At 44.2% G+C, this 18,106-nt stretch overlaps 1 protein-coding gene across 8 annotated transcripts in view; it reads right to left on the reverse strand.

The window, feature by feature from the left end:
* Positions 1-18,106, reverse strand: part of frmd4a (FERM domain containing 4A) — a 104,929-nt gene that overhangs the window by 45,570 nt on the left and 41,253 nt on the right. For 2 of the 8 annotated variants that reach the window (XM_022213726.2, XM_051951599.1), the window contains exon 1: positions 4,818-5,409. The exons of 3 other annotated variants lie outside the window; for them this stretch is intronic. In XM_022213726.2, the coding sequence (XP_022069418.1) occupies positions 4,818-4,985 (168 nt within the window). In that variant the 5' untranslated portion in view covers positions 4,986-5,409. Of the gene's footprint in view, positions 1-4,817; positions 5,410-12,976; positions 13,423-18,106 lie in introns of those variants that run through there. 3 more of the 8 variants (XM_022213718.2, XM_051951597.1, XM_051951598.1) reach the window with 3 other exon arrangements.

Below are 18,106 nucleotides of genomic sequence, written 5' to 3' on the forward strand. Positions count from 1 at the left end.
ACTTTAAACCGCTGTTCAGTAAACACATGTGGACTTGCTAGTGGAAGATGTAATCTCCATACAAATAAAGGATCTGGGAGTCCCTGCCAAGGATTTCCTCAGATATTCGCCAGATTCCCGTAGTAATCCATCGGGATTACCATTCTATACTGAATCCCTAACCTCTGAACTTAAAACATTATAAGCTCTTATATCCCCAACACTAATGCCACAGTTAAACCTATTGCTTCGCTCAATAGAAGGGGGACCACCTCCAAAAACCTTATATATCATGTCTACTCTGGACACTCAGCTGCGGCTCGGGCCACGATTCAGACACACTTAGAGGATTTAAAGGGATACCAGCCAGATTTATCATGTAGGCCGCTCAACCTTGGCCCATAAAACACTGACCAGATATTGCAACCCGTGTATTTTATCACGTTTAACATCTGAATATGCTCCAACATGGCAACTGATATCTGGCAAAGTGTTCACATGTGGCAGTATTTGAATATGAAATCAAAAACACTGTCAGTAATGCTTAGATAATGAATATTTTCTGTTCCATGCAACAATAATAGATGTTTTCCATTGAACAAAGTAGAACTACCATCTTGTTTTCATTCGATATCATGCCTCAAACCGGAGCAAGAGATTAGTCCTATGGGATGACTGCATGGCATGCGTGTGAGGAACTGAGTGTGCGAGCATGCAAACGCCTGTATTTAAACAAGAGAATGGCCATCCTATTAAGTAGAGTGACATATTCTCACATTGCCAGAGAAATTAGATTGTGGCACGGCTAAGAAGCTTATAGATCGCAGTAACTACCTGATATCATCGCACATGTTCATATACATGGAGATGGAGTGTCGTGCTTTACATATTTAACATGTAACAACATGTAACAAATCAGTACAAGACTCATCAAACACATTTATATCAACAAAATACGGATCACAGATTAAACTTTCATCATGATTTATGATTTATGGAGTGGCAAGGAAATTCTAACTTACGGTTCAACTGCTGATGAATCTCCACACAAAGTTTTTTTTTTTTTACATCCAGACACCAACAAGCCTTTTGCCCCCTCTCCTCTTTCACACACACACTTTACACTCACACAGTGGGTATTTGATAAACCTGGGAATGGAGCAGTGGAAATGTTTTCCAGACGAACTATGCAAATAAGACCTTCTCCCCAGGGAGACACTGTAAACGGCTTCAACCACCAACACATTTCACAGAGGGGTGTTTGTGTGTTTGTGTGTGTGTGTTCATGTGTGAGCTTACGTAGGGATATCACACACAAACATGCCTCCAGCTAGTTGCTAACAAATTTGAAAATTAGCGAAAAAAACAAACAAAGCACTGGGAAAAAATATTGGGACAATGTCTGCTCTGGCCTTCCAGCCCTCCCCTCCACCAAACTTCTCTCTGCTGGTTCTGGGAAAAGATTTTCTCACATACAGATCCTGACTTTGGCATTGAGAACAAAGATTGCTGCCAGACAGCAATAGTGATCAAAATTCCTCAGTAGGAAGTCACAAGTTCAGCTTCATCCTCTATCCAATAACTATTTGGCTGGAAAACAGGGGGAGGGGGGACAGAACAAGGTTAGGAATTAGCAAGGACACACAGATTTCCCATTCTGGATATTTGCCTGCAGGTCATAAGGCGATTTACTGACATCTGTTCGAGACAAATATCAGAACAAATGGATGATAAATTCAACATGAGAGTCAGAGAGACCTAATAAAGTCAACTGAGTATAACCATGACCTGATTCGAGGAGCCTGCTGGCAATCGCAGTGGACTCATCTTTCAAGAAATCCACTTGCTCGAAAACACCGCAGTTTGACTGAGTGCCCACAGCTTATCAGACAAGCTAAAGAAATAACCCAACAGATAGAAATGAACTGAGACAGAAGAAAGATTGTGTATCTTAGATATTTTAGGGATGTGCTGCAGCGCCGCTGGTTTGTATCATAACGGAATTCATCAGTGGGAAAGGAATATAAGCCATGACAGAGCTTTTCTCACAGGAAACAGGACCAGATGAGTTCAGTGGGAGTTAACTGGCCTGGCTTTCAGCCCTAAAAATGATGCATTAAAGCCTACAACGCAGCAGTGAGGTGTAATGAATATGCATGATAAATGTGATATAATGTGGGATTTTAAATATGTACCAAACTTTTCAGTGGGATTACGTTGCTAGGAAACAGCTTGGATTGAAGTTTATTTGCCACGTAGGAGAACCGGCTTCCTGTCAGCTTTTATTTGCAGGCGCTGTAACAGGAAATAAACTGTGTCTATCTAGGATGTTTATCTTGTCAAGTGGGAGAACATCTACAGGGATGCTGAGCACACTGAGAATAAGTCACTTCAGATTCTTCAAAACATAATGACGGCTTGTACTAAGTCTTGTGAGTTGCATTACAATGATGACTGCAGGTGAATGCAAAATTCCTGCGACTCAGGGGAACTCCAGCCACCTGTGTTTGTTACAGTCTTCACTCTTGCTTCGTCCTCATGACAGGATATCCTGCCTTTGGGATGGGGTGGGGTGTTGAGAATTGGGCTGGTGGGAGAAAAATGAGAAGGACTACAACATGCACAGCTAAAATCAATGCGGATAGAAAAGCAGCATGAGAAATTACAAAACAATTACTCACACATACGATCTAACACTGCACAGCGGCGCACTGCCCTCATGAGCTTGTTGCTACTAACCCTCTTTAAAGGGTCACACCACCAGAGGAAAACGTGTGACTGGAGGCTGTTGAGTCAATATTGCTGAGCCTGATGTATGAAAGAGTGAACACACGGCTGCGTTCTCTCATGACAGAAACAAGCGCGCGTCAGTGTGAGCAAACAGCATTTCACAAATGTTTGCAGTCTGCCGGTTATCGTAGCACCACGGCTCAATCACACAGGGGGCTGCTCCACACAGCATGCAAAGTGCTGTGAGTGTAAAATCATCACCTTGACATGCAGTATGTGTCACACGCTGGAGTGCAATAAAATATCTGGGCTGCTGTCCTGAATGAGCATATTGGACTGCTGCTGATGGATTCCTTTGCCAAGAAGACTTGAAAAGGAGAGCAAAGGGAAAGAGTTAAAATGAAATGAAGAAGCAGTTTAAGTAGGAAAAAATCCAAAAATAGGAAGGGAGGCATGGGAGAGCAGGTTTGGGTCGGAGCAGTGGAGCTGAAATGTTTTTTTAATTTCATGAGGAAAAAAGAAGATGGAAAAGAAGTGAAGAAGGGGAAAGCAGGTTGATAAAATATAAATACACAGTTAAGACCTTTTCCGAATTAGCCCAGTGCTCCCTCTCCCCTTCTCTCTCCATTGTGTGCGTGCCAGTTGTGTGAGGCTGGGTATCTCATTAACAGTAACAGAGGAAGCCAGGCAGAGCAGCAGCTCAGTGAGCCAGGGATATCCCCATCCTGCAGCCTGACACACTGACCCCTCCTTCTCTGCCTTTGCAACTCCCTCCACTGTTAACTGCTCCACCTCGGATCATACCACTCCACCAAGCTGGGGGGAAGGATATTGTTTGTAGCCCATCAAAGCACTGATCCAGAGGATGTTTGAGAAAGCCTTAAAAGAGCTCTGCGTGAAAGGTGTTTTTGCGTGGTCTCTGTCGAACCAAGAGGGGGTGTTAAGGATGGGTTTGACTTTGGAAGGCCGGGTAAATTATTTCAGCTTCCTCTGATTGTGCTCCCCTCCCTCAGGATGCTTAAACTGAGGGGCAACATAAAGCCGCATTTGAAGACAAAAGTTAGAATAACAATCATGCTTATTCCCCTCTTGAGAATGAAAAGGGAATCCAAGCAAAAAGACAGGAAAACACACATTGTGTGTTGGACTGATTTCTTTGTGTGCATGTATGTACTGCTGCTCTGAGATGAATTTGCGCTATGCAGTACAGTGTGTGCTTTTCTTTGTGATTTAGCAGCAGGCCTGGCGAGTCTCTCTATGAGCCTTTTGGGTTTGTCCGGGTGGTGCCAGCTGCATACAGGGCAGGTGAGACGCCTGGGGAATACTAATGGCTCCATGAAAGCCCCGAGTACCAGTTCAGACGTGGTGAAGTGAATACTGATCACCCATTTTGCTGAATCACAGCTCGACAGACACAAGGCACATAAGACACCGTCCCTTTTAATAACACTGTTAAAATACTGCAAACCAGAGAAACTGTTTGTATTATTAAAACAAACTGTCACATACAGTGTCCTATAAGTTACCAGGGAGCTACATTAAATGTGTGGGGCAGTAAAGTGACCAGACAGCCTATTAAACAGTGTCTGTGCCCCCTTTTGGACGTCCATAGAAACCCTTTCCAGCTTGACAGCTTAGCTACCAGCTCTTTAACACTGACCCTAGCAACGCCACTTCCTGTTGTGCATCCTGCATCCTGAACACAACAACAACAGAAAAGAATCAGCACACAGTGGTGGCAATGGATGAACTTGGCAGGAACGCAGCCACAACGTCCAACCCAGTTCTGTCCTTCATGCTTAATGAAACAAATCAGTCATGTTTAACCCTGCCCCTGTCTCTGGCCCTGCTCTACTGCCTGAAGGACATACCTGGCCTACAGTACATCATCTGTCCCCTCCATGCCTCTTTCCATTTCTGCCTCAAGCCATGACACGAGTACAGAATCACTCATTATTAGTGTCCCACACCCGATAGCAGATCATGTACACGTATACTAGGTAGCTGTGAATATCATCCCCGCAAAAGTTTCACTTCAGATGTACAAGATGCCCGTTTGATTGCATGGGTATGCACATGCACATGGGCGTGTATTTGAGACTTCCTACCTGGTAAAGTGGCCTCGAAACACACCTGTGTGGGTGCAATAGATGCAGAGGCCCAGGAAGGTTCCTGGCATGTACGCGAAGCCGTCGGATGGCTGTGGAGGTGAGAGTCCACAGTAGACCCTGTCGAGTACAGATCGCCTCATCCAGACCCAACAAGACAGCCTCCATTACCGCACCAACTACCCACGACACCTCCGGAGGTATGTAAAAAGTTTTTTATCAGCAGGTCATTTGCAGATATCACGTTAACAAATCTTTATTTCTTACAGGTGAGCCATTACAGGTAGAATCCACAGAGGCCAAAGTAATGAGACGGCATGATTAGCTTTTATTGTCCTCTTGATACCACTTAGCTCCAGCTGATAATAAATAGGTCATCTCTAGAGGTAAGCCAGGCTGCCCCTGTCTCCGTCCCTGCAGGTCTCTTGTCTCTTTGGGATTCACCGGTCTGATGCCTCCTCAAGGTCAAACCTGTTAGTCCTTCTGTCCCAGACAGCCAGAGGTCCCTGCTAACTCTTTCTTCTTTCTCCTCCTCTCTTCCTGTCCCCTTTCTTCTCACTGAAGCAATGCACTCTCTGTCCGTTAGTCTGAGCACCACAAACACAAACATTCCCACTAAGGAAACGCAGCTGGCTCTCTTAGTCTGCCTGGCTGGTAGTTGTTTTTAAAGCGATATGCACTCTCACACTGCAGCTCACATGGAGAGCAAACAGTCCTCTCACTTTCTCTCTCGCTGTCTCAGTTTTCATGGAGAGAGGGGTGTGATTACACGCTGCACACCTCTCTTACACCTGGTCAGACTGAACACTATATATCATTCTGCATCTATGAGGTAGACATACACGTGCGCATACATGCTGCACATGCTACAGTAACCAAATTCAAACCTCTGCTCTCCAAAGGCACGAGCATCTTACGGTCTAACAGCAGTGGGATGTCAGCCAGAATGTTTTTAAAAAAGGACACAATTTTCCTCTAAGTCAGTGTTCCCAGGCTGCAGTATCCTAGCCTGACCCATCTAAAAAAAAAAAAGAAATCCTGAATAATGAACCCGTCTGCTGCTCTCTGCCAACTCGGCACAATACTCTTGTACAGAATGTGCAAAGAATGTAAATATAATGCATTGCGTCAAACCTTAGCTGTTCATTTGAGGTAGCAATCCACAAAGAATCTGTGTCTTACATTTGCTTACATACACTCATTTGCAACAATGGCCACATGGAGGCAATGCAAACCCCATTTACAAGCTGTGCCAAGCCTACAACGCCTGTGCAAATCCTTGCCAGTCTGTTATAAACTCTGGCTCAAGAGCACAGCAAAGAAAAATACAGCTTGAATGATAAATGTTTGCTGTGTTAATGTGTGATGCGGATGTGAAAATAATTCTGAAATCGAACAGACACACTTTTTCTACCTCCAGCAGAATGTCAACGATCTTCTGGGTCACAGAGGATTTTTTTTTAATGCCAGTCATAACACTTAACAGGAAAAAACAAAATGTCTGATGGTTTAACACAACCAAATGCTTTTTTCCCTCCATTTTCCTCTCAGTCTTTCCTTGGAGAGACTTAATCAATAGAAAACTCAATATCTCTGTCCTGTACAGTAATTCTTTACCTTTATATCAAACCCAGTCTGGCTGTGGGTGGATTAAATGGCCTTTCGGAGCCCACTCTGATTCATGGTGAGGTTTATCGACGTGGGGGGTCACTCCTGCACTGCTGAGCTACTGTGAGTGCATGTACGAGCGCATCATATCATTTGTTACTGAAAAAACAGGTCAACTACTGCTACATCCATGCGACACTGTACTAAAAATGTGATTTTTTTTTAGATTTTCCACATTGAGAAATGCAACAATTCGTCTTTCTCAGTCACTAAATCCTGAATCCCAATAATGAAATATTTTTAAATTCACTTAACTTTATGCCAAACACATGCTACCACTTTCCCATCCCTCCACCTCAGGGCCTCATGCCGTGCTCTCGCTGGTGTCTTGAGAAACCCATGAGGAATGTGCAGCATTCCTATAGTGTGAATTTTCCAAAATGAATCAGGGGCTGGCTGAGGACGCTCAGGGACTGTAATTTACAAGGGGTGTAAATATTTGTTGTGGCAAGGAGCGAGGCGGGAGGTTAGGTATGGCAGTGCACCGTTCCCATGATTCTGTGTGTTTGCAATGTCCCGCTGAATCCTGGGAAAGGTCAAACAGGCGCTGTGATGTAAACAGACATGAACAGAGCGTCAGCTGGCCGACTATTGCCGTGGTAAAAAGTTGGAAGGGAAAAGACACAGTTTGGGATTTTACAGTCAGTGCTGTGGGAGACCGATTGAATGGATAGCTAAATAGTGAGGTCCTATTTGATCATTTCTTACTATCCACATATTGAGGATGATAAATAATCTAAAACCTGCAATTGAAGTGATTCCACAAAATCCGAAATGAACTCTTTCACTTCCTCCTACACTCTGTATTCTCCTGCAGCCTCTTATTTTCTTCTCTTTCATCTCTCCCTCATCTCTTTCGCTATCTCTCAATCTTCCTCCTGCTCTCTGATCTCCACTCAGGCGTGTTATACTAGAGTGCAGGCAAGTCAGTGAGAAATACAGAGGGAGAAAGAGAGAGAGCAGTGGAGGGAAATGGGTCACCTACACTATAAATTCACGAGAACGTTCTCAGCTGAGAAGCACAAATTCCCTAAAACAGTTAGAGTGGAGTGAGCAGCTGGCAGCGGTACTAGTCATGCCTCTTCTTTTGCTTCAATCTTCACATGTCAATAACCCGGGCATCTGGCGTCTGCAGGTGTAATTTTCTTACCAGTTTGTTTTCGGCACACGGGTGCCACACCACTGTCACGGCAGACAGATATTGTAAGTGACATATGCGTATAGACCTGGGTCTGAAATTCAATTCCGATCAGCCTGGTTTAATGTGATTGTATTAGAGGTGCAAGCGGGCAAATCAATAACATAACTTAATGTGGCTCGAGAGAGGGGATGAAAACAGGGAGCTTCTACATGTCACCATGTGTGAGAATGTATGTACTAGCCATGAGCATCAGTTTCTCTGGTCCTATAGGTGACTGGAATACTTCAAATGAAAATACGGTGCACGTATGCAAACACAAACACACACGGTGACATAAAACCTTTGAAGTATCGGGACTTTTTAGTCTCCTAAGTGCAGAAGTTGACCTAGTTCATGTGCTACATGCTCTAACATACTACACACTTGCACAAAGAGGTGTTCACTCAAGAAAACACGCACATAAACTCACACATACACTCACTCCCCTCTCGCTCTTTCAAGCTAATCATTCCCTCCACTTTGCCTGCCAGATAAATATTAATGAGGATTACTATGTTACTGCAGTACACCCACGGGAAAACAAGAGACTGCATCTCTCTCTCTCTCTTTCTAACCCTTTCCCGCTCTGTCTCTCTTTGTCACTCGAACACGCCCACCCACACACACTCCCCTCCTGCTTCCAGCATCTTCAAGAAAGTCTTTACTACTTCTAAAAAATATACATTTCTTTCCCTCTCTGACTCTCCTTTCTATTCCTCTTTTTCTGTCGGGATTCACACACAAACTCATGCACTGCACACACACACCAACTATGAATAAACCCCTTCATATGAGTGAGTCACAGACAGTGCCTCCGTTCTCATTGAGACGTGTTATCTCTGCTGAACAAAGGCCACAGATTGTGCTGGGATATTTCAGGAACATTTCGGGGTCTCCACATCCTGTTTTGGGGGAGATGGAATTTAACAGACTCTTTCCCATCAACTCGCTCTCCTCTTTTTTCCTCATCTCTCTCTCTCTTTCTCTCTTCCTTTAGAGGGTCCCATGCAGTCGTTTCTGAGAACAGAGCAGCAGAGATAATGAAGAAATCATTCTGAGCTCTGCATGAAGGTGGCAGAGGAGGGGATCACACCAACACACATCCATCCACTGGGGATGTTTTGGCAGAGGACAGAGTCCACTCTCACCATCGCTACCCTGCTAGCAAACTGTCTCCATAGAGAAAACACATTATCAGCAGCTCACTGCCTTCAGCCGTCGCTCACAGTCAATAGGCGATCATCTCTTCATTGTTTGATCGTGCTCAGTGCTGATTTACTTTGAACTTGTGCGCAGCTGTGCCATGTGTCTATAGGTCTTGATTTTGGACGTGGAATAAAAGAGAGGAAAAAAAATCATAGCACCAAGTGATGAAAGAGGCAGGGTGGAGGATAGGGTGGGAGTCTCTCTGTGCCCCCCTTTCCTCACTTGTTCAATAACATTCTTCCTCCTGAGCCGCCTTGGGGAGAAAAGGGGGGTCCCCTTTCATGCCGAACAGGGTGTGGTGCAAGAGGGGCCTTCAGGAGCCTTTAGCTCCAGTTATTCTCACCTCTTTCATTTTTTTCCTTCTTTCCCCTTCTCTTTGTCTCCTTAATTGGGCTGACTGACCACAGCTTTCTCACCTACAGTCCTGGAGGTATTTTGAAATCCTTGGTAATCAATAATGTATCGAGACAAAGTAGACCTGCGCGAATTTAAGCTCATATTTGCCAACAAATAAATCCAACAGAAACTTATCTCGGATGTTGTTTTGTTTCTCGCTCTGATTTTCTCATCAACTTTGCAGCTGCTTCAATGCATCCTGACCCTAATGTGCAGACAATTAGATCAGTCTGATGAGAAACAAGCCGGGAATCAACCTGACCCGCAGAATGCCGGAGTCCAGCGCTGACCTTCTCTGTGATTGGTGCAGACGAGATGTTTAAAGGTAACTAGGATTGATTAGTATTCCTACCTCACCACTTGCTTGGCGGCTTCTCGCTTTCAGGCCTATAGCGGTAAATTACAGTCATGCTATTGTCTGTTTGCATTCCCATTCTGCTCATGAATGCGTGGTTTGGAGATGTGTACATGTGTGTGCCTGTGTGAACTTCTCCTTCCCTGACACTGATCCAACCCCCCCACCTCGCTCCCCTGTGGCGCCCCTGACAACAACATGTTTCCTCGGAGAGCGACTCAGTCTCCTAAAAAATCAGATTTCCCCCCCCCCCCCTAACAGAAAAACACATAAACACACGCATAAACACTCATGTCAGTCTTTCTCGCGCCCTCTTCTTCCTTTTGTTTGTTTATTTTGTTTTTGCTCTTAATTTCACAGGAAAAAGAGCTCAGCAGCTTAACATGATAGCGGGATAACAAAGGCGGCAGATAATCCGAATTCAGTCTGCTCGCAGAGGTAATCTACACGGAAAACATCCCCTCAAAGAAGCTGTTTTAAACTGTCAACACCAACTGTGCAATTTATCCTCATCATATTACGGTGTAAACACTTGGTGTTTTGCAAAGACGATCCATAAGCGCTTCTATCCCATGTCATCCATGGTGGTACACTTCTTGCCAGTTTCTTAAAACTGCAAGAGGCAAAGAAAGAGGATAAGAAGCAAGACACGTCATGTTATGAAGACAAGATTTTCAACAAGAGGTAGAAATAAGATACAGAAAAGGCATGATTCATAGACAAAAGGGGGGGGGAGTAATGAAGTTAGTCTCATCTATTGTTCCACAGTTAACGAAGCACGTTTTTTACAAATGTGTCATCGCTGTTGGACAAAGATTGCTATGTTCTCCCTGTTAGATATTACTCAATTAACTGTGACGAAAACCCACATCCATCAGGAACTACTCACACACACGTGAGACGATTCATCTGCATTAGAAAAGTGACAAGGCACAGATGAAAAGATGGATTCTTTACTCTGCAATCTGCAGAAGCAATCTGGAGCGTCCACTTTGAAAATATCTCTCAAATAAGTTACAGAATGTTAATGGTTCGGAGGAAAGTGTTTAGCCAGTGGAGATGCGCACCGACTAACCTCTGCGTGTTCGTGGGAAACGCTGAAGGAAAAGAAAAATTAGACTTCCAAGTGTGCAAAATGCTTTTAACTGGATCTAAGCTTGCAGCGATAAATTTCCTCTCCAACCTTCCAGTCTGCTCAGTCAGCTACTTATAGATACAGACTGTGTCAATACATTTTTGTGTGCCGCTCATGCAGTTGCATAAGGTGGAGATTTGATATGAATGCTATGAGTTATCTAACATGACAAGTCAGAGCAGGACAAAGCTGCAGCTGCACAGAAGTGAAAGCGTTTCGGTAGCTCAGTAAGGACACAAAAAAGTGATAACCTCACAGTCAGTCAACATTCACGGAGCCTCTGGCGGAGAAACCGGCAGATCACCGAGCTTTGTTCACCTGCCATCTCAATGAGTCACACACTTTGATGGTTTAAATTTTTTCTTTTTTAAATGCCTTTGTCGATTTATTGAGCAGTTTCCTTCCTGTGCAGTTTGACAGATACCTGTTTTGAAAAGCTGATACATTCACTACCTGGAACAGCAAGCCAGAGCACATTTATGGAGTCATTTTTCCAGCACAACATTACAATAATGCGAGTGAGTTTATGTAAATCACAACAAGTAATCCCCCCTTCAGTCTGTCTGCACACAGCTGGTTGCAAGAAAAATGGGAGGCAGAGAGATGGAATGCAATCAGGAGAGGGAGAGAGAGAGCTTTCATGTGCACGAAAATCTGCTTTTCTCGATTAATTAGGGTGATTTGAATGTGTGTGTTCGTTCGTGTGTGTGTGTGTGTGTGTGTGTCTCCAGTCAATCAACCAGTAGCAATTACTTTGCTCCAAAGGATAGTGAATATTAAGTTTCCTCCAATCAAAAACTATTGTGTCGGGCAGCCAGATTCAGTCATATCACATTTTATCCATTTACCAGCCTCAACCTGAACTTTCTGAACAGCCAGAACCTGAAAGCATCACAGCTAAATATACAGTCTAACGCTTCCTCTGAGGACTCTTACGTCAACTTGACTATAAAGTAATCCTCTGCAAAGGAACCAGGTTGCGTTTTATGTATTTCAGTGCGCTGAAGAGTGGGAGGTGGGGGTCAGAGGGAGGGTGGGGTAGGCAGAAGTGTTCATGTCTGGCCTTATTAAAATGAAAGCAGTTTTCATCCAGTATGCTGCTGCACTGTGAAATTTATAACGGCATGTGTACAGTATGTGTGTGCACTACTGTATCCTCCGATTGCATGTTCAGTCAAAGGCAGAACTACAAACACATTGGGAATTCTCAAAAGACTACAGTCACAGTCACTCAAAGGGGGATGTTAATGAAACTAAAGTCATGTCACATCAAGTGGAAAGGCAGAGATTTCAAAAAAGGAGCTGGAAATTTCAATTCGGTGTTATCCCATAAGCACCTCATGATTTTCGGGGGTTTGGAGCGCGCTCATCACCTGAACACACATTCTACTTAAGTCTGATTCACTTAATACCAGTGTACTTACAACATGAAAGAGCTCTGACATACATCACAGAGTGAATACAATGGTGGAAACACAGGGATACGCTCACAGCTGCGAACTTCTTCTCCTTTTTTCCACAGCTCTCTCGTGCCTTAAACAACTTTGATGAAGGGCAGAAGAGGTGAATCACTTGGCAGGTCACAGCCTGTCTTTAAAACTGACATAAGGGGTAACTTTTGCAACGCACATTCCATGTCTAAGCCTGGCTGGAAACTATTATCTTCACCCCACAGTCCACACCCACCAGATACACAAACACACAAACACTGGAGCTGATGTCCAGCAGACAATCTGACTTCAACGATCTGGCAGGACAGGATTCAGGACTTTAAATGGAGAAGAAGATGAGCTTCTGTGTGGCTTTGGTTGATATAAAAGGAAACTAAACTATGTCTCAAGTCGGTTTAATTGCGCTGACAGTGACAGACAAACAGGCTGCACTCAAAGGCAGCTCTCCCACAGTGAGACTTCCCTGTAACCTTGAAGCCGAGGACGGCGGTGGAATATATTAGCAGTGACAGAGACAGACTGCAAAGACTGACAGACTCAGACTGACAGGAAGAGAAACACAGAGAAGTATTGTCCAGTGTGTGGAGATTAAAAGCTTTGCTCTTCACTTCCACCAACTCAAATCTAATACGGTTCCCTGGATTAGCCAAGAACCTCTTTTTAAATCCCACTTACGCACACAACGGCGCGACAAAACACGATCACACACACACCCACACAGATAGAGACAAAGTCCAAGAAGAAAAGTGAAACTGAGGGGAACCTTACTCTTTCTCCACTGTTCCTCCGCAGAGTTGCCACCGGCAGCTTAAGCATCAGCCGGCGGGTCCTCCCGGGCGTCACTGCGCCCTGGACCACCATGGTGCGCTCCAGAGTGTGCGTCTCCGTGGGCGTGTGGGCATGTGTGCGCGGGTGGGAGGTGGGTGTTCTCGCCGTCCCGTCCAGCCTGACAAATTTGGTTCACGCGAGCCCGTACGCGCGTCCGTGGGTTATATGAAAGAAGGAGTGTTGAGGGGTCCCCACGCCGGTCCTACGCGCCCCGCTCTGTGCCTTTGGAACCGCTTCCCATTCTGCTGCGCTCCGCTCCGCCGCTCATGAGGGTTGAATGAGCGTGTGAGAGTAACCGAGGAGGGAGAGGGAGTGCGCTTTGTCTCTTTCCTCTCTCCTCTCTCTGCTCCTCCAGCTCAGGCAGCTTCCCCTCCCCTCTCCCTCTCACACTCACTTCCTTCAGTTAGGGGCTTAACCAGGTCACTGGATTAATGTGACGTTACAGCTCTTATTAGCATACGCACTGGTGTCACGTGATCCAATAAAAAATTGTGAGAGACAATATATATCTATACTCCTACAACCCTCACCCACCCATGCATACATACCCAGCCCTTACAGGGGGGATCACGTGTGGAACCTCAAAAGGAATATGGGATGTTTTGCCATCTGGTAGGGAGATTATCTTTGAAATCCCACATCCAGCTTTCTCTCCCTGCACTGTCTGGACCAGGACACAAAGGGAGAACACACACACACACACACACACACACACACACACACACACACCCTTGCAGTCATGCATGCATATTGCTCATGCATGCAGATATTGATTATACTATCATTTGATTCATCGTCTGTGTAGGGGGAAAAGTGCAGAAATCGGTCTGATTTTTTCTCTTTTTTTTCACCACAGAGCTGGTGGACTTCCAGCAGCAGATCTCTGACCCTTTGCAGAGAGCTGAGTCAGTCCTCTGCACCCACCATAGTGGTCTTCACATGTCCATTAAAGCTATTGGATTCATAAGTTACAGCTGCACCTAGTGACTTACTGTCATATTCTTGTCATCACTCACTGCCCAGCTCTGTGCACGCTCGTGTACATCAATACTCTACTGCCAGCTGATTAACTAAATGAATCGACACACGTGCACGCTAGTTGTTGGGTTTGCACGCATGTACAGTATGTTCAACCATTTTGAGTGTGGTCTACTGTTGTAATATCTGTATTGGTTGTCTTCTTCTTTCTTTACTCATGAGGTGATTTGACGCTGGATCATAAAGTAGAAAATCAGATTATAGCAAACCAGTCAAAAAGTGCAACCAAACAAGACTCTTCCAACCCCCCCTCCTCTCCATATCATTTCTTTAAGTGAGGACCCCTGTTGGCTTCAGCCACATGATACTGCATATGTCACACATAGACACACATTTGCACACACAGAAACGCACACTTTGTGTTAAAGCCGAGCGACAGGCATACAGGAGGAAATCATCTGCAGTGGTAATCCCCAGTAAGCATTATTTATTCAGTACCCTGGCCCACATCAGTGTGTGAGTGACTGTGGCCTACATGAGAAGTATCAGAGGGCTATTTATAAACTTAGTCTGCGAACATCCAGGTCTTACAGATGACACACCGGAGGAGCTGAAGAAGGAAGCAAAAAGCGCGATTCATTCCTGTGTCTGTTTGCAGTGCGACTGGTACTCTGTGTGATGTGTGCGCTTGATGTTAATTCAGAGCGTGATGACAGAGATTAAGTGCCACTGCTGATTTAGCAGACAAAAACCTCGCTGCTTTCATAGGAATCTTGTCTGACACCTTGACAGGGAGATGACAATGCACTCCTCTAATTGAACAGTTTAAGTGTGGTTTGTGTTCGTTTGTTCTCCTCCGCAGATCCCACTTTCTTTTTCCCTTTTAAAATGTATTAAATTCCACTCTCCTCAAATCCACCGACGTGATAAGCCCTTGTCTTGACAGCAGGAAAAAAAAATAAAAAAGGAAAAAAAACAACATGTTACTATTCTTGATGCCTCGGGCTGGATGCACAATGACCCATTTCAGTCAACAAGAACACAAAAATAAAGGCGAATGGGATTTGCACTTGGTAAAAAAAATATGTGGAATACAAACCTGAGTACATATTAAGGAATGAAAAGAAAAAAAAATCAAGAGCAGAGCTGGGCGATTCTGACACGCAGAACCAGCTGCCCTCAAAGTGAACCAACAGATATTAATACATTTCTGAAAAAAGAAAATCTGCAGATAGGAGGAGAGGGTGAGAGAACAGAAAGAGAAATCACTGCTTGGGTACGAGAGATGCTAATGAGGGAAACAAAGCAGCTGGATTGTCTGGGTTTTATTTGGGCTGTGTGTGTGTGTCTGCTGAGTCTTTGTTCATAGTTGTAATAATAAGAAGCAATGGTTCTCAGTTGTAGAATCCTGGCATTGTTATGCATTAATTTACCCTGATAACCCAGCCAGTCTCTGCCCACGGCTGTCTGACTCATCCCTATGGTCCTCTGTGTGTGTGTGCGTGTGTGTGTGTGTGTGTGTGTGCGTGTGTGTGTGTGTGTGTGGGAGTGTGTGTTTATGGAAATGCCCTCTGGTTGGACTCTCTCCCCATCCCAGGCAGGCAGGGAGGGGGTTGACTGTTTATGTTTCAAGACTCCACAAATTACAAAGGGTTGAGTTACAGCAACACTGCAATGAAAGCAGATAAACGGTTATAAAGCTAAACAGCACCACCCTGCTCGCGTAATTCAATTCATTTCTCACTGTGGGTGCTTCTGTCTTCATGCAAGCGTTGTTTTTCTGTATCTGTTGAGAGTGAGATGAGCAGAAAGTGAGCCCCCCCCACCCTTCATCAGGCCAGAACCAATCATAATGACTCCTCCACAGGGGAGCATCCACTTCAATTATCATCCTCTCAGCAGTGCCTGTGTAAGAAGGCCTGGGAAACACTTTTTATATGCTCAGAAAGGTAGCAGATAGCCCGTGAGATTTTATTACGGGAAAACAGCGACGTTTATGTGACTTGCTGTGAAAAACTGGGACATATTTGTATTTCAGAGAGATTTGGTGGAACGTTGGGACAGGTCGTCCTGGTCAAATCGTGTCGCTCGGCTCACATCTGCTCAGTGAGGTGACAGTGTGTGTGCATGTGTGGGTGTGTGCACATACTGTATGTGTGCTTGTGTGATTGTCAGTGTGGTTACCGTTTTAGGCACTGGCACCAGCAGATTACAGTCAGACTGAATGTGCTCTGTCTATAACCTTGACGGTTGCCTTGAAAAAAAATGTTTTTTTCTGATTGCAGGCCACAACCAACCTCTTGCACTGCTGTTGTACAGTCATCTGTGCCTCAATGGAATTAGAATATATCATTACAATGGGCAATCAAATACAGTCTATTATAAGGGTAGCAGCAGACGTGAATGAGGTGCTAGATATGCAATTTGCCCCAGTGAATCGCTTTCAAAGCTTCTGAATTATTCACTTCAGTCTATTGGAAAGCCTCTGTGTGTGCTGGGCCAGCTGACATAGGAACGCATGATGAAGACTGAGAGATGAATGATGATAGCCGCTTAGTTTATGGTTACGCACATAAAAATTGGATCAAGTTTATGAAAATGGACTTTTCTCTATTTATTCGGTTGCTTTTGAAGCCAGAAAAGACTAATGAGGGAAGTAAATGAGATACATGTGCCTGCTGCAGCTGACTACATTATAATAATATCATTCCCTCTGTGGAGGTTTTTTCCCACATAAACATAGTGGCTCTGACCTGCATTTATTTATTTTGGATTGATTCTCTTCATATTTTTGTCTACAAAATCCATGATATAGTAATAAACTGAGTGTCCAAAAACAATAAAAACATACAAGTAAGCCCTCGCTGCACTGGCTGACACATTTTTTCACTAGTATAAGGACTCATTATTGTTTATTTTACACCAAACCTCACAAATTTGCAGGTGGAAAATGGCTATTTATTTATGTCTGACACCTCTTTTGTTCTAAAAAAAAATACAAAAACACAATTTAAGATTTGTCAAAAGCATGCCAAATATTGATGCCACATTTGCCAATAGAAGCCTGAAAAAAAGCTGTTAACACCAACATCGAGGAGGAAGTAATTCTATATGTGGACTGAATCTGATTCCTCACTGTAGCGGGAAAGTAACTGTACATTTCTGTTCAAACATGGACAAAGTCCTCTTAGCAAAGTTAGCACTGACACTGTTTTCGTCATGTTGCTTCATGGATAAAATGGCACATTACAAGACAAAAACATACTTCAACACTGCAAACGTGGTTTTTGAACATCTTCACTCTGGAAGTAGTTTTCCAGACGCTCTATTTTCAGTGACCTAAGACAGTGTTTGGATGAAAAGCCAAAACACGTAGAAAAAGCTATGTTTAAACGAATACCTGTGTATGTGTGGAAAGGGTTTGCTGAAAACTGCGGTGCCCAACTGCTCTAGGAAATGACTTGTTTGTGACCTGCTTTTAAACATTTACTCCTCCAGCAGTAACAAACGGGCTCAAGGAGGAGAGATGCAGACAGAATGGAATATGAGAAAACTACAAAATGGACTGGCACATGTCGGTTTAGTTCTTTTCATGAGATTTGCTAATAGTGAGAAAGACATATAAAATGCCAGGCTTATACTTTGTAAAACTAACAGGACAAGTGGGGTAACGCCGCCAGAAAATGCTCTGAAATTTATTCAAAGTCATGAGAGGACTCGATGTTGCGACTCCGGCTGCATACCAATCGATTCCAAGATCAGATTAATTCAGACTGGATGACAAATGTTTGGTGGAGAGACGGGAGGAAGAGCAAGAGAGAGGAGGCGATAAGGGGAAGACAGAGAGAGGGAGGAGGTCAGCTTGCTATAATTGAACAAGTTTGTCACTGGGCAGAGAACACACCCATTACGTAACAGAAAACTCTCGCACAGTACACCCAGTCCATAGCTGCTATTTGAATCAACACGATTACAAGCAAAAGAGAAAAGTACGCTTTCGATTAAATAACATGTATTCACATACTGTAGATACACGTGCAAAATAATGCCGTGATACAATTCTGATTGTGACGAGGAAACTCTCGGTGTCAT

Source organism: Acanthochromis polyacanthus, chromosome 8 (assembly GCF_021347895.1).
Source record: "Acanthochromis polyacanthus isolate Apoly-LR-REF ecotype Palm Island chromosome 8, KAUST_Apoly_ChrSc, whole genome shotgun sequence".
NCBI classification, from domain to species: domain Eukaryota; kingdom Metazoa; phylum Chordata; class Actinopteri; family Pomacentridae; genus Acanthochromis; species Acanthochromis polyacanthus.